Here is a 24070-nt window from a genome sequence, read left to right on the forward strand (position 1 = left end):
TTTACAGTAAAGATGTTAATCGCTTTGATACATTTCAACAACCTGAAATGTGCTATATGTAATTTTGTATTCTAATTTTATATTGTATTGTATATCAAATGCAAGGATTATTATTACCAAGTTATTTTCAAAGCAACTAAATTCAAGAAAACAAGCCATCAGTCATTTTGTAATCTAAGCGTGTAATGTAGACAATCCTATGTTAAGAACTTTCTAACATAAAATGAGCAAACATTTGTTTTATAGACATTTTTATTGATATATTTGCATATAGATGTTAAATGGTCTGGATTGATCGTCAAGCCCATCAAATGTAATGTGACTCAAATTTAAGTTCATGTTTAATTGTACATGTAAACGTGCTATTTGGGTTAAATTTAGAATCCAATTTTGTTGACTGGAGGAAAAACTTAATAAATCCTTTCAAAGCACTTGACATTGATACCAGAATACCTGAAAGAGCTTAATATGATAACCAGAAAGGACATAACATGATGTCAAAAATGTCTTGACGTAGTAAATTAAATAAACTGATACCACCATTTAGAGACTGATCCCGATGCATACAGGATACAAACTGATCCCTATATATACTCAATGATCAACCTGTCAAATGCTCAAATCCATTATGATGCTTATTCACTGTTGTCCTTAAGTTAAGTTATTTGTTATGGTTTCTGATTGTTTTCCCTTGAAAAATGAAAATGTCATTTTGCCTGTCAAAATTGTGTGGTAACATTTTTCAGCCTTGCCTCTAAAGGATTCATAATCACCTGGTCCAACCAGCTTGTCTATGTGTCACACATATAAAATATTGCTAATAACATCTAACTCAGTGAAGTTCTTAAAGCAAGCAGAAATGCTGAAACATTAAAATGGACTTAATGAGAAATATGTAATTTTGATTAAAAAATAGCAGCTTTCTACACTTAATTCCTGTGGTTCAGATCTTCCATATTGATACCTGCCCTCTAGCTCCTCCAATAGTTCAGATCTTTCTATTGACTGAATTCCTTCATCTCCTGTCATGGCCCAGATCTTATTTCTGGCTGACTCTATTCGAGTTTCTCACACAATCCAGACCCTTTTTTTGTGGAGTCCCTTAGGATAGTTGTAAGAACACTTGCTTTGCAAGCGAGAGGACCTGGGCAGGGTGAAACGTTAGGCAAGTCCAGATATTTCTTACTTTCTTCCTCTTCAGATATCTGTGATCATTCATTCCAGCACTTTGCATTGGTTTTCTTTCATTGCAATAATTCTCTAACACCTCTTATGTGTGTATCTCACTGATGACTTGCAGTTAGCTAATTCTGTGACATACATTTATTTCATCCGTGTTTTTTCTCCAGCCCTCTGGTTACTGATCTTTCTCATGCACATTTTTACTCGAGATTCTCCCTAGTCCATGTTTTGTCCATTGGTGCTTTTCATTTCATGGATATGCAAAGGCTTCTCCTGCTGGATAATAATATAATAATATATTATTAATAATATATTATTATTTAATAATAATATTTAATAATATTATTAAATAATAATAATCCTTGCATTTGATATAGGGCCTTATCATGTCTTCGAGATGTCTCAAAGCGCTTCACAAAATATACTGTAAAGTGAATTGACAGTATATCTTGTGGGCGAAATGCAGCAGCCAATTGCTCACAGCACCGTCCCACAAATAGTCATGGACTGAGTGGCCAATTTATTATTATATTTTTAAGGAATTATTACCCCCGGAAAAGTGATCTGCCCCCTATTTACTGCTAGGTAAACAGGCATGTGGAGTAAGGAAACCTGTGCAATGTTTCGCCCTGCCGGGAACCAAACCCAGGGCTCTCGCTTGCAAAGCGAGGCCTCTAACCACTGAGCTACAGGACTCCAAATTCTCTCTGCACATGTGGTTTACACATGGTGTATTACAGAGCCCAGTACCTTCATGCAATCCAAGACCATCTGAGGGAATGCACTAAAATGAGTATATTATACCATGTTATCCATTATGTTTCCTTTACAAAAGTTGCCTTAACCTGAGATTATTATTATCATCCCTTCATTTAGAAAAGATAATATTGATTTCAAACTGTGACATACTTGGGTCCCCATGAGGTGGTTATATGGCATTCTGCTGCATATAAGAACTTTGATACAGTTTCATACTGTGTAAACTCTCAAAAAATAAAGATTGAAAAGTGTTCCCTGAAATCTAAATCGAATCCTTGCATTCAGGCCTCTCTCTCCTCTTCCCCTTTGTTAATTGTCTGTGCTACCCACAATGATCAACTTCATTTACCATGTCAAGGCTGGGTTGACGAAGACTGCTACCTAGTGGTTTGAAAACATAATTTTGAGCCACTGTAATTCATAGTTTCTTTGTGCTTAAGCTGCTTGAAATAAGATGCTGTTCCCTAGACATTCCACTTACAATGCACTGTCCCACTTTTAAACAGAGTAATAAATGGCCTTTTCTTACTTGTGGAGATAATGGATTTTAATAGCACTCTGCTGTTAGAACTCTTTAGGTTGAAATTGTGGCTTTATTTTTCTTCCTAAATTTATCGCAGCAAAGTGTGAAAGACCCACCACTTAGATATTCCATCACATCTTTCTTTATAGCTTAGCAGGCAGTGATGGAAGCCAGAAAGCAGGAGTCATTAAAGAAGTTACTTGATGCTGTAATAGCTTTTGTGAGGATGAAACCCACTGAGCTGAAATGCCTTCTTCAACTGAGCACCTCATGAAATTTTGAATTTGCTTGAAGAAACATTTATGGCATATAAAAAGGGAAAGAATAATCCAATGTAATAAATGTTAAACTACACATCACTGACACGGGATGACAGCCTGGCTCAGATGGCAGCACTCCCACTTAAACGTCAGAAGGTTGTGGGTTCAAGATATTAAACCGGGTCTTATTTACCTGTTCAAGCAATCTGGGATGCTGCCCCGCTGTGAAGGGCACTATATAAATGCAAGTTTTTGTTATTGTTGTTCAAGTGGTTGTTAAAGATTTCATGGCATGACTTGAAGTGAAGGTAGTTTCTCCTGGTGTGCTGGTCAACAATCCCCCAACTAAAATTGTCATACATTTCATGGCTGTTTGTGGGACATCGCTATGTGCAAATGGGCTGCTGCATTTGTCTACACAATCTTATGACGCACTTTGAGATGTCCTCTCAATGTAAAAGACGCTATACCAAATTCAAGGATTATTATTATTGTTATTATTATTATCTTTTGAGGTGTCAGCTTGGCTTTTTTAGTAGCACTCTCACTCCTAGGTTATGTATTTAGGCTGCATTGCCACAGGTGCTGTCCTTTGATGAAATGTTAAGTCTAGGTGGATGTTAAAGACCTTTTAGCACTATTTCAAAAGAAGGAAGAGAGATTCTACCAATGTCCTGACCAACAATCTAGGTAAATCTCACCCCCACCCCTCCCTGCAATTGGTCATTTTATTGAGGTTTTCTCTGTTTTTTGCCTCCCCACTGACTAGGCTGTACCAGGTGAGATGTGTAAGTGTATATCATGATGAAGGAAGAGTGAGTGGATTTTTTGATGAACAAACTTGGTGGACGATTTGTCCTTTTTTTTTTGCTCTTTCCCATCTACATATCTATAGGATCTTTGCAATCCTCCCGGTAAAGTAGCCATTCACCTCCTGGCATTTTTGAGTTTAATTACAATATACAGAGATACTAGACTCGACAGCAAATCCTGCGAAACTCTTTGAGGTGTTTTGGGGACCTGATAAAGCGCCACATCAAATTCAAAGATTATTATTATAAAATGCCCGCACATTGTCATTACGCTTGACAGTAAGTACTAGGAGATGTTTCAACATAAGGCGCCAGGAAATAGCCTAGTTCTTTCTTTGAAAGTTAGGCACGTCAACTCATTCCTCATGTAGTTACAAAGTGTTCCCTAGACAGCATTCACTGAAGTAGTCTAAAAGAGGAGTTCAAAGGGCTTTCACACATAACAGAGCAGTATGCAAGTCTTGGATAGATTTGGGCTTTTTAAAGGGTTTAGCATTTAACATAAAAGAGGAAGCTGAGCTTCTTTTGTGAATAGTAACCGCACTCTGACAAAGACCAGCAGTGTTCTTCTCATTACACTACGGTATATTTTACCAGTGTTACTAAATCTATGCAGATTTTTGCATTGGATGCCCTATATGTGTTCAAATACAGACGGGGGAACAGCATTACCTGCTAATATAAGGGATTTTGCAGTGCAATTTGTTCTGCCTATGTTTCAAAACAGTCATTGAAATTTGCTGAAAGAATTGCTTCATGGTTCCAGTGCGATTATTAGAATTAAAATGGTGAGAATCTTCTGAATAGCACTAATCCCCTATGATGGGAATTGTAATTGCTGAGACACTGGACTCACTCATCCTTGCTCAATCATTTTGCCCTCATTTGAAATGATGTGAAATTCCTACAGAAATCCAACAACACTTCCCTGGTGATTTAAATGTTACTGTATTTTTGCTTGCATGATTGACCTATTAATCCATTTAACATTCCCCCACATATCTTGGCATCAAATCTGTGTTACTCAATGCCATGTATTTAAATGCACCAACAGTGTGCTTTCACAATTAGGCTGATTGTTCGAGAAATGTTACTTTATTCCTCTATTGGGAATAGATTTACTCAATTCAGCATTTCAGAGTATCTAGAAATTTGCAAATTCTTAAATGCAACTTTAATTTTGAAGCAGGTTTTCTGCACTATTTTTAAGAACAGAAAATAATTTTCTGAGTTAAGACTGAATCTAACAATTTACCAAACTCCAGATGCTCTATAAAGAACATAAACAGAGTAAATCTAGACTCAGGTGATTTTATTTCCTATATATGTTTGCATCTTTCATGGGAACATTAATGTATTCCCCTTTTAATTAAGAAGAATGATAATAGTAATGAAAACTTGCATTTGATAAAGTGCATATCACATCAAAACTTCTCAACAATAAGTTATTTTGAAGTGTAGAAGTGTAGTAACTGTTATTATGAAGGCAAAGGTAGCAGAAATGTCTCACAAACAGTAAGGAGATGAATAAACAACTTTAATTTAACCTGTTTTTGAATCAGGGAGAAATGTTAATCACAACATCATAAATGCTCTCTTCTCTTCTTGAAAATAATCCCATTGGATATTTATCAGCCACTTAATCCAGACATGACATCTATTCCAAATTGTAGACTCAAGATGAGAAATGGACAAATGGCTTTTTCCTATTAAAGTACTTTTGAGACTGGTGAATATATGAAACAGATTACTGAGAAATCAGTTGAGGAGAGTGAGAAAGAATATTGTAGGATTATTAATTTACTTGTTTACTTAGTCTCCAGAGGTCTTTTCTATTCATGGACGATCCAAAGATTGTTCCTTGAGGGTCAGCACCCCTGGCAAATCAGCACAATGTTGTACATTGTATGTGTTGTACGTACATTGCATAGTGTCATAAAATCAGGTTTAGGTTTGTGATTATAAGGAATTAGCTGTACCCATTGCAGCTACGCTTGCAACCAAAGGATCCAATATGGAATGTAGATTGACACACAGCCACACACACAGTCAGACATGTCATCTTTATCTATACTCATCTGGGAGGACTCCTGTGGGAGGACTTCTTTTGGGAGGACTCAGTGGGAGGACTCGGTACTTTAAAAATGCAATTTTGTTGTTGTTACCGCTACTTAGCTTCATCTGTGCTCTTTATTTTGTACCCGCCACTTGGCTAGGAGCGTTCTCTGTGACGCAGGATGCCACAGCCCCATGGTCAGCTGGCGAGACCACCAGGTATAACTGCAGAACATGCATACATATGTACGTGCTCTGTGACGCACGATGCAACAGTGCCACTTTGACTCAGCGGTCACCAGGTGTAACTGCAGTGAAAAATGCAAAACTGAAAATAACTCATGAACGATAGGAGATAACCAAAAACAAACATGCCCATGTCACTCCCAGTTGCAAGACCTTTCCGATGAGGTATAAATCATGTCTCTAAATCAATCGGTTATTGAGATCCTTCTTGAAGTGCAGACAGACATTGCTGTTATTAGCATAGAAGATAGATAAAGCTTCAAACTGGTTCGACTTCAAGATCCTCACCCTCGTATTCAAGTCCCTGCACTCCTCTGCACCCCCTATCTCTCTGACTTCCTCTCTCTTCAAAATAGCACCCGTTGTCTTCGTTCCTCCAGGTCTGGCCTCCTCCTTGTCCCCCGAGTCCTCCGCTCCACCCTCAGCGGCCGTGCCTTCAGCCATTATGCCCCGAGGCTCTGGAACTGCCTTGCTCACTCGCTTCATCTCGCTCCCTCCCTTCCCATTTTCAGGTCTCTGCTGAAGACCTTTCTTTTCGACCGTGCCTTTGGTCACCTTCCCTCCCCTCCTCCTGGCTGGGTCCCGGGATCTGAAACTGTAAAGCGTTCTGAGATGCCATCCAACGTGAAGGGTGCTATATAAATCCAAGTTGTTGTTGTTGTTGCGGTTTGTTGTTCACTTTCCTGACTTCCATCCTATTATCTCTGCAAGTTTTGTTAAGCATCCTCTGCTGTCTGCACCTGGGGCTCAAGCTACATCTTGGTTGCTGCAGTGGGGTCATTTGAATAATATGTTCAATGTCTTGAATCTTTCACATTAAAGTTAGCGAGATTTTGCCTGAAAATTCACAATTACAGAACATACAGTTATAATTTAATTTTGATTAGTATAATATTTGAAATTAAGGATCAAGTTTTCTGCATCTGTTGACGTTTGTTTCAAATTAAGTATATTTCACACAATTTCCTTGTGCAGTGGGTATGAATGCAATGATTTTTAATGCTTGAGAATAGACCATTGTCTCAGCGAGTAATGTTCAAGATGATGTAACAAGAAAGAAACAATCAGCTTTATTCAGCTATTGAGTAAATTTCTCCTAAAATATTCAGTGACTTTCATTATTTATCACTTTTAATGGTTTATGATGATTACATAGCAGCTACCATATTATATGACAAGAATTCTGTTCAGTGAAATAATAAATTAAACACAAGTTTCAACAAAATGTTCTTCCGGTTAAAGAAATAGGGTCATGTATTAATTATTATTCTCAATAAGATAATCAAGACAACTGATGGATTCTGCAAATTCGCTCCTTGAATTACCAATTAGTTTCCACCTAACAAAAGAGCAGAGGGTGATGAGAACATATTGCTGGAAGCTGAGCAAATAACATCAATAAAATTAAAAGAAATATATAATACATATACAAGGGAGAAGAGAATAGGAAGGTATAGATGAGCAGAATAGGAGGGGTGGGGTCTTGTGTGAAGTATAAACACTGTCACGGAATAGTTGAGCTAAATGGCCTGTTTCAATGCCAAATTATTAACACAAAGCAACTTACAACCTTTTAACATACCATAGCAATGGCAATTATCTAATATAGAGCTACTTTACGTCTAATAATGTATAATAGTATTGTACTAATACTTTAGGTCTAAATGGTCCATCCATTTGTTGATTTGTTTTGACTAGTACATCTGCTCCAGGGAGATGAGCAAACAGTGATAACAAAATCTAAACCATAAGAAACATAAAATGTGCTCTTATTTGCCATTGTTTGGCATGGAGTCCTGTAGCTCAGTGGTTGGAGCACTCTCTCGCGAGAGATCTAGGTTCGATTCCCGGTAGGGCGAAACATTGGGAAAGTTTCCTTACTCCACACACTTTTGTTTTCCTAGCAGTAAGTAGGAACCTGGTTGTTGGTCGATTGATGGATCGCTTTTCCGCGAGTAATAATTCCTTCAAAACATCAATAAATAATTTGGGCACTCAACCCATGAAAGTTTGTGGGACACTGTTTTGCGCAATTGGCTGCCGTGTTTCGCCCACAAAATATACAGTCAAATCACTTTACAATATATTTTGTGAAGCGATTTGAGACATCTCAGTGACATGATAATAATAATAATAATAATAATAATGATGATAATGATGATAATAATCCTTGCATTTGATATAGCACTTTTCACGTCGGGAGGACATCCCAAAGCACTTCACAGAACACACTGTAAAGTGAATTGACTGTATATTTGTGGGCGAACGCGGCTGCCAATTGCGGACAGCAATGTCCCACAAACAGTCGTAGATTGAAAATGACCAATTTTATTATTGTTTTTGGTTTTGGAGGGATTATTATTAGGCGTGTGGAATAAGGAAACTTGCCCAAGGTTTTGCCCTGCCTGGAATTGAACTCAGGTCTCTCACTTGCAAAGCGAGTGCTCTAACCACTGAGCTACAGGACTCCATGATAAGACATTATATTAAATGCAAGGATTATTATTATACGTAAGTAAGTTCATAAGTCTTTTTCGACAGGCCAGTAAAACTGCTGTTGTGGATGTCACAAGATGACAAAATTGGTTGGACGAAGAAGCCCCTTTGACCCATCTGAGCTCATCCCTCCAGAATACCCACCCTCCCATCCTCCCATCACAGCATCAAGTTACTTTTTTTAATTAGTCTAGTGTCCTGGCCTCAACCACCCTTTCTTTAACCTCTGTGTAAAGAAAGAAACCTATCCTGAAATTACCCTTTACAATTCTAAACCTATATCCTCTTGTTGTACTATCCTGGTGGATCCTAAAGTATTGTTCTGGGTTTTTTGATATTTCATCTCATTTAAAATGTTACACCTCTATGAGGTATTCTCTGAATTGTCTGAAGCCTGAAGAGCCCTAGCTTGTCGCAACTCATTCCTCAACACTGGGGATTGTGGAGTACTGTAGCTCAGTGGCTAGAGCGCTCACCTCGCAAGTTAGAGACTTGGGTTCAATTGCCGGCAGGGTGAAATGTTGGGCAAATTTCCTTACTCCATATGCCCCTGTTTACTTAGCAGCAAGCCAGTTGTTAGTCGATTGGCGGATCGCTTTTCTGGGGGTAATAATTCCTTCAAAAAAAATAATAAATTGGTCAGTTCAATCTACAACTGTTTATGGGACACTGCTGTGAGCAATTGACAGTAAATTCACTTTACAGTATATTCTGTGAAGCGCTTTGTGACATATCAAAGACATAAAAAGGCGCTATGCCAAATGTAAGGATTATTATTATCATCATCCTCGTTGTCATCTTCTGCATAGCCTTTAGGTCCTGGGCAGTCACCTATGTTGTGATGACCAGAACTGCATGCAGTACTCTCTGGGTGCATTCTGACTAGAGCAATCTGCAGCAATGAATGACATCTGAGATCTGAACTCAACTGATCAAGCAATAAAGCTCAGCATTCCGCTTGCCTTGTTTATTGCTGCCTCACATTGTTTTGACAAAGTGAGGGATGAGTTTACCAACACCCCTGGATCTCTTTCAGCTATTTGTCTTATTTGATGTTAAATACCTAACCTACTGTCTTCCTATCATAGTATCAAGCTGTTTTTTAAAATTAGTCCAGGGTCCTGGACTAAACCACTCTTCCTAGCAATCTGTTCCAGTTGTTAATTACCCTCTGGGTAAAAAACTACCTGGTATCAATCCTGAAATTTTTGCAACTCTAAACTTAAATCTTCTTATTCTATGTCTTGACACATTCTGTTCTCGGTTTACTTTTTCAATTCCATTTAAATTGTTGTATAGCCGGCTTGTTTATCCAGCCTCATTATCTTCTTTCAGAAAGTTCTGGATTGAACTGCTTGATTGCTAAAAGTAATCAAACAAAATCCCTTGAATATTCATCCAATCCCACATTTTGATTCCCTCCCTCCACTATGCTTCTGCCTTGCCCCTCTATCTGTACATCAATCCCACCTTAAAACCTACATCTTCGACCACACCTGTGGTGACCTACCAATTTCTTCTTGCACAGTGTCCTACCCCACCACCGTATAGTGTTCTTAGAAGTGATCCCACCCAAAGGATGCTATATAAATGTTGTTGTTGCACCAAACCTTCACTTTCACTTGTTTCCTTCAATAAGAAACATCTAACTCCCCCTTAACCCCACCCTCTAACTAGCAGAACAGAAATCAGCCTTTCCATCACCGCATTAAACAAAAATCACATGTGGAAGATAACCATGAGATATAAATAATCTTTTTGTTGGTAATACTCTCCTGTATCAAATAATAGGACCACACATTATTATCCAGTGAATTCTTTAAGTACATTTGTCATCATGATGAGTCACAGAGCTAAAGCCTAATCCTGGCACAATGAGTTTGTTGTTCCATTCATTCTATTTTACAGCCAAGATTGCCTTGTGAATTTCACTCTTCATGCCCATAACAGGAATTTCATTTACAAAGTAAAGTTTGTGACTTCTAGACTAGAGAAAGATGAGAAACAATGTGAACAAACCCCCATTGAGGAGCAAAGTAAATCTTCACGACAGTCGTCATTATATTGGGTAAAACACAAGGATGAATATTATGACACATGATGGGACAACTATCACCAATGATAATTAGCATGTCACACTTTTTGTGCCCAAGACAGTGATGTGCTGTAATTATCTCAAATAATTATATTAAAAATGTACGGGCAGAAAACTATGGAAAACAGAACATATTCTTTGTATAAAAAATTATAACTCACTTATAACTTAGAAGTTTCATTCAAGCCATTCAATGTTATCAGTATTCCCATTGTGTATCCTTCACAGCTCCTTAATGTCGGAGTGTCATAATGTTGGGGGTGAAAATTATGACTTGTGATGTGATAATTGACATACCATTTAATATTCCACCCCATCAACTAACTTGAGGGTCTGACCTTTCCCCCCCTCCCCCTCCTCATCTCCATCACAATGGGTGGGCCTTGAAGCTGGTCCATACATTGCCCCCTGGCCCCTGGCTTTCTTTTGATTATTTTACTGTGTTAAGATGGGATCCACACTAACCAGCTCTCCAATCTTGGGCTAGCCACTTTCAGCCCAAGCCCGATTCGAAGTAGGTGTTGAAGAGTGTGTTTGTGTGGAAGGCGTGAATGTCATGTCATGGACCACTTGATGTCTAATTATTGGAAAGCCGTAATTTTCAACAACACATTAACACATTGCAGATTGCAATTTTCTTCCTGTAAATTTCAGTTCAGCTAATCCAAGGGCCAAATAGACTTTCTGATTATTTCTCTATAATGTTATTCTCCATGAACTAAATCCAGATCGCTCACAAAATATACAGTCAATTTACTTTTCAGTATCTTCTGTGAAGCGCTTTGAGGCGCCTCAAAGACGTAATAAGGCGCTATTAGAAGTAGTGCCACTGGCTTTATGACAATATTCTTACTTTGAATACTTTAAATCAAATGCAAGAATTATTATTATATTCTGAGCTAAGCATTTTTATGGACAAGCAGGAACCAGATTACAGTTCTATGTTATGAAACTCCGCTAATAAACAAAAATAGATGTTAAACTGAAAAAGGTAGGCAAATGTTATAATTTCTACATTGTAAATGGTAACATACTCACAAATCCTCCCCCCAAAAAATGGCTACTTAAATATTTGTTCTTTGGGGGCTTCTGCTGTGCAGATTGACTGCCATATTTGCCTTCATTACATTCACTATATTATAAGTAACTCTTTTAATAAGCACTCAGAGACATTTTGACATGAGGAGGAGCAATAAGATGTTGCATTTAATTAAGTTATTTCATTTATTATAATATTGTTCCATTATCCGTTTATCTACTGAATCACTAAATTAGGCCCCACCTGCCTTGTAATTTAGACAGATGTTAAAGAATCTCCTGTGCTTCCATTTCCTGGCATTATATCAAAAGTGGGGGAATTCTCTGTTATCCTGGCTAACACATCTCCCTACACACATTTACCTGTATTCAAAGTAAGAATATTGTCATAAAACCAGTGGCACTACTTCTAATAAATACTAATAATCCTTATATTCACTAGAAAGCCTTTCATTTCATTGGGAGGACATCCCAAAGTGCTTCACAGGATATACTGAAATTGGCAAATATATGGTTGAGGAAGATGTACTGGCACAATAACTTGCGTTTTCATAGAACAGAACAAAAGTGGGACTGTCGGATTGCCATGAGAGGATATACAGGAAGCACTGGGGATAATTGTTAAAAGGGAAATGGTATTGAACAGTTAATGGAACACTAAGTTCATGGCTGCGTTTCGCCCACAATATATACAGTCAATTCACTTTACGGTATATTCTGTGACGCGCTTTGAGACCTCTGGAAGACATGATAAGGCGCTATATCAAATGCAAGGATTATTATTATAAGTGGAAAAGTCACAGGCCAGTATTCCGTAATATAGAATAGATAGAAGTCATGGAAGAACCAGTAGATGTTCGGACCATAATATTCCAAACACCTTTGGAATAAATATTGTGCCAGAGATTGGTGTTTATTTAATACCCCAGTTAAGAATCTGGAGTGAAAACTGGAAGAGATTATTTGAGAATCCCTCCTCAAGACACCCTCTGCATTATAGAAGTGCGAGACCTTCACACGTAGAGGCAAGTGCCTCCAAAAATGCCATTATAACACTTTCAGAAATCATCTCACATCATTTATTTAAATTGTTACATTATTGATAATCAAGGGCGCATTTCTGTGGCTTCTTTTATTAAACATTTTTTTTATGGAACTAAAATTGACAGAACATCGACACGGTAATAGAGTGCAGAGCTAATCTTTGGAGCAGCATTGAGTTTGGGTAATTGCACATCAAGATCACATCAATAATATACTTGGTGCATGGAATGTTGCAACAGTTTGTACGATTTAGAGAAACTGGATTCTGTGCTGATATTTGTTTGTATAAATATCAAAAAAAATTGGGACATTGGGACAGTCTGTGCACAATTGGCTGCTGCGTTTTGCCCACAAAATATGTAATCAATTCACTTTACAGTATATTCTGTGAAGCTCTTTTAGCCATCTCAACGACGTAATAAGCCTCTATGTCAAATGCAAGGATTATTATTATAAAACATTGCTGGAGCAGATTAGTTGTTGAGATTTGTCTACATAACAACATTCATTTAATTTTTATTCATTTTGTTAAGCAAAGTGCCCCAGGAAATTTTATTTGTAACATGCTCACCTTCAGATGACTCATTTAACTGAGGTCCCATCTGCCTGTTCAGCTGGACATTAAAGATCCCATGGCACTATTTCAAAAGAGATGGGAGTGTCTCCCGGTTTCCTGGCCAACAAGCCCCTAGAAAAAATTAGCCATTTGTCATGGCTGTTTATGGAGCATTACTGTTCTTAAATTGGCTGCCACATTCACCGACAAATGTACAGTTACTACACTGTACAGTAAATTCTGTGTAATGTCTTAATGCCATGATAATTTGCTGCATCAAAATTAACTATTATTATGAAGCGAAGAATGTTAGAGAAACGCAAGTTGTTGATATTTGAGGGTTTGATGTAATTGATAATGTTTCACAACAGGATCTTCTGACCTTTAACTCTTTGGTGATGTCACCACCTCCAGGTTATCAGGAAGTGAAGTGAAATCAACCCTTGGGGAAAAAAGAATAAAGCAATTACTGGATTGGGGATTAATTCAGAAAGCCATTCAGAAAGCAAGGACTTAAATGCAAGTCTAACCTCCCTTTCCGCCCAGTTTCAATTCAATTCAAACAACATTAAAATTGATTTTAGCATCATAATATATAACCAAAAAAATGGAACAACTGGAAACATGTGGCTGCATTTGCTATGATCTTTCCACACAAAAAATGCTCACTGAAGGCCTTGGGAACGATGAAAGGGAAGCATAGCATACTGCAGAGGTGAAGTTTAAGGTGGATAATAACAACAATAATAATCCTTGCATTCAATATAGTGCCTTATCACGTCTTCGAGACATCTCAGAGCACTTCAGAGAATATACTGTAGAGCGAATTGACTGTATATTTTGTGGATGAAAGATGTCTAGGATTGTCTGAGCCTGGAGCAAATGAAACATGGAACAGTGTGAGAAAACATCTGACTCACTGCGTGTCTCCGCTTCCTTTGCCAGCAGATGGTGTGGTCTGCCTTCTGCGCAGCCAAGTATCAATAATTAATCCCCATTTCCATCATCACTGATCGATTCCAAACACGTCATATCATTACTTACTGCAAAATTAGTATACAAAATGCCTTTGTGGCTCTTTCTTGGAATCGTTAGTCCAATAATGCTATCATATATATATATATAGGCATAATCCCTTTCATGATGTTCATTTGCCCCCCAAACTTTACCAGTAGCTAAAATAAATCAGTGGCTGTGTATTTTGGGTGCAATTATGTCATTTGTGCAACCACTTTGAACAGGGTGAGTGAGACAGAAAGAAAGAACGAGGGAGAGGGAGAGAGCTCCAGTAATGTCAGTATGTGTTAACCAGAAACCATCTGCCTACGTTCCTGGTAATTTAATGCACAAAGTACAGCGTCAAATATATTTATATATTTATATACTTTGTCTTAAAAAAAATGTGAGTGAGCCAACCCTCTTGCCAGTCAGTGAGGTCATGTTATGCAGTGCCTCTATCTCTCTCTGGATGGGAACTGAAGCAATTTAAAGAACAGCAAACATTCCTCCCTCTATTACTGTCCTCTGAGCTGACAGTGTTCATATTTCCCGTTTAACGTAACTGATGGTCGGGATTTAAATACCTTGGGGAGGGAGGGAAAGAGGGCGATTTTCTGAGACAGGGTTAGTCAGTAAAGACGTCATCCTGAGAGCTACGTCTCACAGTTGTTTGCTAGTCTGCTCCAGAGCACACACACATACACTCACATAGCATCCAGCCCTAGCCTGGGAACACACTCACACACAGCATCCCAGCCTGGGAACACACTCACACACAGCATCCCAGCCTGGGAACACACTCACACACAGCATCCCAGCCTGGGAACACACTCACACACAGCATCCCAGCCTGGGAACACACTCACACACAGCATCCCAGCCTGGGAACACACTCACACACAGCATCCCAGCCTGGGAACACACTCACACACAGCATCCCAGCCTGGGAACACACTCACACACAGCATCCCAGCCTGGGAACACACTCACACACAGCATCCCAGCCTGGGAACACACTCACACACAGCATCCCAGCCTGGGAACACACTCACACACAGCATCCCAGCCTGGGAACACACTCACACACAGCATCCCAGCCTGGGAACACACTCACACACAGCATCCCAGCCTGGGAACACACTCACACACAGCATCCCAGCCTGGGAACACACTCACACACAGCATCCCAGCCTGGGAACACACTCACACACAGCATCCCAGCCTGGGAACACACTCACACACAGCATCCCAGCCTGGGAACACACTCACACACAGCATCCCAGCCTGGGAACACACTCACACACAGCATCCCAGCCTGGGAACACACTCACACACAGCATCCCAGCCTGGGAACACACTCACACACAGCATCCCAGCCTGGGAACACACTCACACACAGCATCCCAGCCTGGGAACACACTCACACACAGCATCCCAGCCTGGGAACACACTCACACACAGCATCCCAGCCTGGGAACACACACACTCACACACAGCATCCCAGCCTGGGAACACACTCACACACAGCATCCCAGCCTGGGAACACACTCACACACAGCATCCCAGCCTGGGAACACACTCACACACAGCATCCCAGCCTGGGAACACACTCACACACACACAGCATCCCAGCCTAGGAACAGAGGATAAGCACACAGTCACACAGCATCCCAGCCCCAGCCTGGGCACAAACACACACACACTCACTCACACACCAGACCAGTCTCAGCACACAACACACACACACACACTCACACACAGCCCCAGCACACAGCACACACACACACTCTCACACACAGCCCCAGCACACAGCACACACACACTCTCACACACAGCCCCAGCCTGGGCACACAGCACACACACACACACTCTCACACACAGCCCCAGCACACAGCACACACACACACTCTCACACACAGCCCCAGCACACAGCACACACACACTCTCACACACAGCCCCAGCACACAGCACACACACACACACACTCTCACACACAGCCCCAGTCTGGGCACTGGGGACCCTCAGCACCGCAGGAGAAGCATTCTGATGGTCTGTCTGCTCCCTGGATAAGGAGAGGAGTGGAGAGAGAGAGAGAGAGAGAGTGAGAGTGAGAGGGGAGGGGAGAGGAGAGGAAGGAGAGAGCTACGTTGGAAGTGATTCAGCAAAGCCATCCCCCTGTGTGGCTGAGAGAGGAAAGTGAGGCGCTGCGGTTTACAGTCAGTGCTGCGTTGGTGCCTTTCAGGACCGTGGACAGAGCGCAGAGCAACATGGCCCCAGTGGTGGTTGGAGGATCCACCTTCGGTAAGCACTAACCCATCCCTAGTCCAGAGGAGATTTGCTGGGGGAGAAAAATACACAAGGCTAAGCCTTGTTCTGCGCTGTGCAAAGCGACAGCCACTCACTGCTCGTGGTTCTGCGGTGCTATTTGGAGGCAGTTTTGCCATTTCAGCTGAGACTTGCCTCTTGCACCCAGGTTTGCAGCCTGTGGGGAAGTGATGTTCACTTGCAGCGAATGCCGAATGCAAACTGCGGGTCTTATGGCATTGTATTTTTCTTAAAAAAAGAAAAAGAAAAGCAACTGATGTACAGCAATAGGCGTGTGGGGCTTCACTCTATTGTGGCTGGGCTGCTTGTCCGTTTTGTCGACTGTCGATTCCCCCAGTGGAGCTGCTCTGAATCTGTCTCCCTTTTGATCTCCAGTTGCTGTCTGGCTCTTGTGTTTATTTATTTCCCCATCAAAACTTCTGGATTGGTTCATTTTGTGCGTGTGTGTGTCTGTGTCTGTGTGTGTCTTGCCCTGTTTCTCGACCGGGTTCGGTCCATTTTCCTTTCTGATTTTTTGCTTCTGGAGATTTCTCAGGTCCTGGGGTGTGTGTGTGTGTGTCAGGGGGGTGGTGGGTGGTGGTAGGAGGGAGGCAGTTGTTTGGTTCTGTCTGCATTCTGCGCACTCGTTAATATGGGTATGAGACAGGATGATCTTCCGGGAGTCTCACTGACTGAAATTGCAATGATGTTAGCTTGTTAATAAGGCATAAGGCATGAGTCAGAATAATAATAATAATAATAATGCTGGCTTTTGATGTGGCGACTTATCGCATCTTTAAGACGTCTCACGGCGCTTCACTTCACAGAATATACTGTAAAGTGAATTGACTGTGTGTTTTATGGGCAGAATTGCTGTTAGTTATCAGTTATTTGGAGCACACATTGATGCATTGATGTAGCATTGCAAAATTGTACAGAAGAAACACCCTCCCCCCACCCCTTAAATCTCACAATGATGGTCTGTCTGACTCTAAAGAAAAACAAGCTATCTGCGGTAGCTATCTGCACTGTTCAGATATATTGGACCTGCCTATTTATGACAAGTGAAATATTAAATCACCAAGACAGGATTGGAACGTGTATTGTAAAGTGTGGGGAAATCTGATGGCAGAGTGCATTTTGAACATTTTTTAAAATTGAATTAAGATTAATTGATAATTTTACTGACTGTCTGGGTGCTTTTTTTGTCTAGATGAGATGCCTGCTGTGATAGGAATATTCAGTGCTTTTGGCCTGGTATTTACCCTGTCCATGTTCGCATGGATCTGTTGTCAACGCAAGTCCTCAAAGACCAACAAGACACCTCCCTATAAATTCGTGCACATGCTGAAGGGAGTGGACATCTACCCCGAGAATCTGAACAGCAAAAAGAAATTCGGGGGCGATGAGAAAACGGAGCTGCAGGGGAAAGAGGGCTCGGCGAGAGTAGGAGTGCCAAAGCCAAAGCCAAAGGGCAATCTGCACTTGGACCTAGAGAGCCGCGACCAGAACGGCAACTTCACCAAAACCACCCCCAAAGTGCGGAGCTCCCCCGAGATAGAGACTGTCCTCCCCAAGGGAGTGTGTCAGGGCGAGAAAAACAGCGCGTTCCTCAATGCTTCCCCTTCAGACAAGCTGACTGCAGAGCCAAGCACTGAGCCCAGGCTTGGCTCCCTCATCTTCTCCCTGAAGTACAACTTTGACAAGAAAGCGCTGCTGGTCAACATCATTGAGGCACTGGGTCTCCCCGCCATGGACGAGCAGTCACTGACATCCGACCCCTATATTAAAATGTCCATCCTTCCTGACAAAAAGCATCGAGTCAAAACCAGGGTCCTCAGGAAGACCCTGGACCCTGCTTTCGACGAAACCTTCACCTTTTATGGCATCCCCTACAGCCAGGTGCAAAATCTCTCCCTGCATTTCCTGGTGCTGAGTTTCGATCGCTTTTCAAGGGATGATATCATCGGGGAGGTGATGGTGCCCATGTCCGGGATCAACCTGTCGGAGGGTAAAGTGCTTATGAACAGGGATATCAGCAAAAGAAACTGCCGGGTAAATATATGAGGCGTGGGGTGTGTGTGTGTGTGTGTGTTTGTTGGGGCAGGGGTGGGGGTGGGGTTCAGTTATGTGCAACTATGTTTGGTGCGAATAATAATTCTTGCATTTGTGATAGCGCCTTATTACGTCGTTCACAGTGCTTCATAGAATATACTGTGAAGTGTTGATGCAGGATGACTATATAAATAGCTCTTCGGTTACTGAGAGGAGAATGAGAAGGAATGGAATCACTGACGTTAGTGACTAAAGCAGCTCTTGGAGCACTCTACACAAACAGGAATATTTGATCCTCCAGAGAGAATGATGAACCACTTCGCAGCAGCTCAGTTAAACACGTGGGGCTATTTTTTTATAGAGAGGCTGGGTTTGAGAAATGATTACATCACCAGAAGCTCACACAGACACGCAGCAGCCTGCATGCAGTGTTTTGTAAGCTGCGATTTCCACTTTGCTTAAAGTGGAATGCAACACATCCTCAAATTGAACCGAAAACGTAAAACTTTTTTATTTGAAACAGTCTCCTCACAAAGAAAGGGCAATCTAGCCAGTATATATTAAAAACTCTATATAGCAATGTGTTCAGATTGGGAGATTTTAAGAAACAACTTTCAGATCAAAATGAATGAATGGGGTTTATTAATATGCCTTGTATCACCCCCTCAAAAAAATAATGAAAATAATAATTTGGTCACTCAATCCACGACTGTTTGTGGGACACTGGTGTGGCAATTGGCTGCCATGTTTCACCCATAAAAATATACAGTCAATTCAATTTACAGTGTATTCTGTGAAGCTCTTTGAGGCATCTCAACAACGCGATAAGACGCTACATCAAATGCAAGGACTCTTATCACTCAAATCATTCCCGACACATTTCTTTGCAAATGACTCTCATTTAAAAAAATACATAACTGCAGCTCTTTTAAAAAGAGTATTCACATTGTTAAAGATCAAGGACAGTAACAGAAGTCCAGCGATTGCTTTTCAGAGCAAATAAAGATGAGCACAGAATGCACTAATGGGGTCACCGATCAATACAGGAGAACAGCGAGGAAAAACAGTAGTGAAGCAGTGCAGAAATCATTGAGAAACGCAGCTTTAATTTGGGAAGGTTATTTAACTGTGCTGCTGAACATGATATGACTGCATTCACCAATATTGGCAGTTAAGGTGCCACTCAAATGTGAGCAGGCTTCACTTAGGGAGTTTGTTGCTGTCACACTCCGGTGAACGCAATAACGGCAGACTGGTTCTGAAAGATCTGTCATCTGTTTTGTTCACAGAAATCGTTGGGACGCGGAGAATTATTAGTGTCTCTTTGCTACCAATCCACCACCAATACTCTGACTGTTGTTGTGTTAAAAGCTCGTCACCTGCCGAAGAACGATGTGTCTGGCTTATCAGGTAATTGTCCAAGACCCGGGTGACCGGTCAGTGAAGTGGCACTGCACATAACAGCACAGTGAGATTAATCTATCTGACAAGTCCACTGCCGCTCTCTATGGCGTGGGAAAAGTTATTCACATATTGAAAATATACTTCAAACAGTGATTTATGACTAAAAATTTGACATTTAACCCTCACGTGTAGAAGTGTCTAGCCACGTGTTAGTTCAGTCACGTGTTTGATGGAACACATTGCATTTCAGATCTGGTATATAAAAGTTAAGAAAGACGGTTGCAGAGGAAACGCCATCCTGACAAAGTGTGTTGTTTTTTCATTCTTCCCCAGCTGCAGATCCTTACGTCAAAGTGAACCTATACCACGACAAAAAGCGAATATCCAAGAAAAAGACCCATGTGAAGAAGTGCACCTTGAATCCCGTGTTCAACGAGCTGTTTGTCTTTGACATTCCATGTGAGGGGATTGAAAACATCAGCGTTGAGTTTCTGGTCATTGATTTCGACCGGATGACCAAGAATGAGATCATTGGGCGCTTGGTACTGGGAGCATCGACTGAAGGAACAGTAGGAGAGCACTGGAGAGAGATCTGTGAGCACCCGAGGCGACAGATTGCCAAATGGCATTGTTTGAGCGATGGTTAGCAGCCAAACCAAGGGTTGGACTTTATCGTTTGATAGGCAAGGAACAAGCTGTGCATTAACCAACCCAAAGCCTTTCTGAAGAATTTTCAATTTATACTAAGTAATCTTACTTTGTACATCTGATTGTGGTATATATTGTGATCTGTACTGTATAAGATGAAGTGACGTTGTTCTCTTGTCTGCTAACGATTTAAAAAAAAAGTCAAAGTGGCTCATGGGAAGGAGTAGGCAAAAATACATCATTAAAATCCATGTCTGCATTTTGTGTGGCTGTTCTAGTGTGGGGAAAATAAGTGTAAAGGGGATTAAACTTGCAAGTGTAAATGTAAAGGTTTGCATTAAAAGATTTTACAATGCCAACCTGGAAATACTTTTCAGACCTAGAATTGAAAAGTGTTTAACATTAGATCATTCTGACTGTCGTAGCTCAGGAAGCTGCAAAAATCTATGGCCGATTTTTACCTTGGAGGTATGTTTCAAAGTTATTCACATAAGGTAGTGCACAGTAAAAATCACACCTGAGCAAATAGTCAGTATTATATAATACATCAATTTTGAAATTAGTTCAACCTCCTGTAGTTTGCGGCTTTTCAAGAACATTTGCACATTTTTGAAAGATTTATGGATTTATATGGTATTGTATGGACATGGCACATCTGACTTCTTATGTCTAGCAAGTGTCATTAGGAATTATTTGCAAGATATGGGATCCAAATTGTTCGGTTGAGGAATTCTTCACTGCTATGACTTGATTATATCACAGTAGAAACAGGAGAGTGAAGGAGGCTCTTCAACAAATGCGATTTGCAAAGAAAAACACAACTACAAACCTGCTAAGCCTGTTGGTAGAACACATTCAACTTGAAAACATTCTTTATATAAACTTCAACTTTATATATATATCCCTTGGCCAATTGTGCGTATATTAATGTCAAATAAATAGAGGGTATTCATTGAAGAGTTGCAGGATAAGATTTGCATAGCAGGAGTGGACTTATTGATGTGTCAAGGTTTAATAAAGTTGCAAGAATGTTATCGCCCCTTTATCTTTAGTGAAATGTTGCCATAACCCATTGGGTCTCATCATATGCTTTGGTTATGTTTCACTAATAAACAAATCCAATGGATAACAGGAAAGTAATAAGATGAGAGAAGTTAGGTGTGACGTTTAAATGGGAGCTGTACTGATGCATGAGTGGTTTCAATGACATTGTGATTTTTCCATAGTGGTACCTGTTTACAATTGTGATATCAACTGCATGAGATGTGAAAAATTGTATCTTGGAGATTGTGTCATTATGTGTGGTATTAGGGGTAGGGTGAATCTGGTTTAGAAGTGTGGGGAGGGGAGTTTGTGGGTCTATATAATGACTTGGTATATTTTGCCTACTCTATCTACATAGCTTCAGCTTCAAAAGTATGATAATTGCCAATACTATGAGTTTATTTCACTCCATATAGAAGCCACATTATACAATCATCTAGCTTATGTAAACCATGCTGTAAATGCACTGCGAACCATGCATTTATTATGCATGTTTGCTTTAAGCTAGATCTCAGTGACAGGTGTAGGAACGCTTGTAATATATTTAATGATTAAAACTGCTATTGATCCAACCTCAGAAACAGAATGCAACATTAAAGCCTTTAGTCACTACGAAACAAACCAGACACAATGCAAAAGTGATTATAGCTTTGAGAATGATATTTTATCTTGAATGTCAGTGTATTTAGTCAATTGGATTTTTTTTGTCACTGATCCTCATAGTTCCAGTAAAAAAATCATTGCTTAAAACATTAATGAGCACTCACTGCCCTTCATTGATCCAATCACTTGGTATCCTAATGGATCATATTTCAAGTTGCCATATGTGTTTGTTGTAGATGGTTCCAGTTAGATTTTAAGATTGATATTTATGGGTTTTCTTGTTCCAAAAGGAAAAGGGCTGCAATATACTTTTAAGCTGCTTTTTATGGGCACTCATACTGCCAGAGACAACTTTTCTGATCTTCTGATGGACAGATCAAACTATGCTCACATTCAGGAATAGGACTAAGTTGTGAAAGGTTGTCCTGTGAGGTTAAATTGTCTGGGTTTTAGCAGGGGGCAAATTTTAGATAAAATATTATACTCTTGTATGATAGACGTTAGTGCCAGTGGGTTTGAAATAGTTAAAGTGGACAGTTTAGCACAGATGAACTAGCAAGACTGAGGAGAAATTTGAGTTCTGGTGTTTTCTGGGTCAATGCATAAATAACTAATGTTACCATAATCCAGCTACTTGGAACTGTTTGATGAAATGTTGAAAATCTAATGCTAGCACGCAAATTTCATTACTATGCAGGATAGGATTTTTAGAGTCTATGAGTTGCTATGAACAAAAAAACAGGTCTACCAGAAGGCAAATTAATAATCATGGATTTGTTAGTGATTGGATAGCTGAAAGGCTGAAAGGAATACTAATACTGTGTAGTTTTCCTATTTCTTTTAATTGATAGTTACATTGGAATGTAATCAAACCACAGTATTAACTTTTCCTCCTTGAAACCAAGGAGGTTCTATTTATCAGTTGTCAAAATTAAGGTTAAATAGCCTTTTACTTAAAAAAGCCACAGATCCATCTATAACCACATACACGTAGGAAAGCTTTAAATTGTGAAAGTGATGATTTGATGAACATTAGCTTTGGTATTTAACAGCACTGTAATCAAGAACACAGCATAACTTTAGACACAGCAATGGCAATGTATGAACAAACAGTTAAAATAACTGTTCAGCTATTTCACTTGAATCTGGTAACATGTTTAACCAACATCATATTCCTTGTGTAAATTGTATAAATTGCCTTTACTATTCAAAACTGGATGGCACATTCCTAATGCAGGAATCAGAAATAATTGTCAACAGGATCAAATTTCCATTCTCAATCTGTTTGAATCATTGCAATTTTCATTGTAACTTTTATAAAATGGATGAAAGTGATTTTGCATAATTCTGAATGTGTGTGGATTAAAATTTCTGCTGTGCTGCAAGTAACATTACTCAGAAAGTCCAGCATTAAATGGTCACAACAGTAATATATTGACATGACACACTGTATAAATCTGTAAGCGTAATATGTTTTGTATGTTGCATTACGATGTGTTTACAATCACACAAATAAAAGAATGCACATATTTGCATCATGTGGTAGTAATGTAAATTACTGAAAGCAGTTGTATTTAAGACCATCTTTGTGATATTGATGTAACAGTTTAGTGCACAAATGTTTTTTTTCCTTCAACCAAAATTTAAACAATATTGAGAAAGAATTTGCCGTTCTGCTAAGTCTTGTGCCCACGTGTTTGTGTGTGTGAAACAAGAATAAAGCACTAAATGGATTGATTGAATTTTTGCATTAGAAATGTTTTTACATTGAATTTCATGGACTGTAAGTTGACAGCAAACAACAAATTACATTTGTATAGCGCCTTTCATATCATAAGGATGTCACAATGTGCTGGGAATCACCGAATTTCAAAATCACCGAAATAGGCCATTCGGCCCATCTAGTCCATGCTTGTATCTATACTCCATGTGAGCCTCCACTATTCC

The 24070-nt window shown here is 39.9% G+C and overlaps 1 protein-coding gene across 1 annotated transcript; it reads left to right on the forward strand.

The window, feature by feature from the left end:
- Positions 1-16023: 16023 nt before the first annotated feature.
- Positions 16024-23865, forward strand: LOC103181017 (synaptotagmin-4). The gene is made up of 4 exons (XM_007897207.2): positions 16024-16366; positions 17583-18424; positions 19714-19834; positions 20162-23865. The coding sequence occupies exons 1-4, from the start codon at positions 16333-16335 to the stop codon at positions 20473-20475; spliced, it is 1311 nt and encodes a 436-aa protein (XP_007895398.1). The 5' UTR covers positions 16024-16332; the 3' UTR covers positions 20476-23865.
- Positions 23866-24070: the final 205 nt, after the last annotated feature.

The sequence above is a fragment of the Callorhinchus milii genome, unplaced genomic scaffold (assembly GCF_018977255.1).
Source record: "Callorhinchus milii isolate IMCB2004 unplaced genomic scaffold, IMCB_Cmil_1.0 Scaffold1, whole genome shotgun sequence".
Classification (NCBI taxonomy): Eukaryota; Metazoa; Chordata; class Chondrichthyes; order Chimaeriformes; family Callorhinchidae; genus Callorhinchus; species Callorhinchus milii.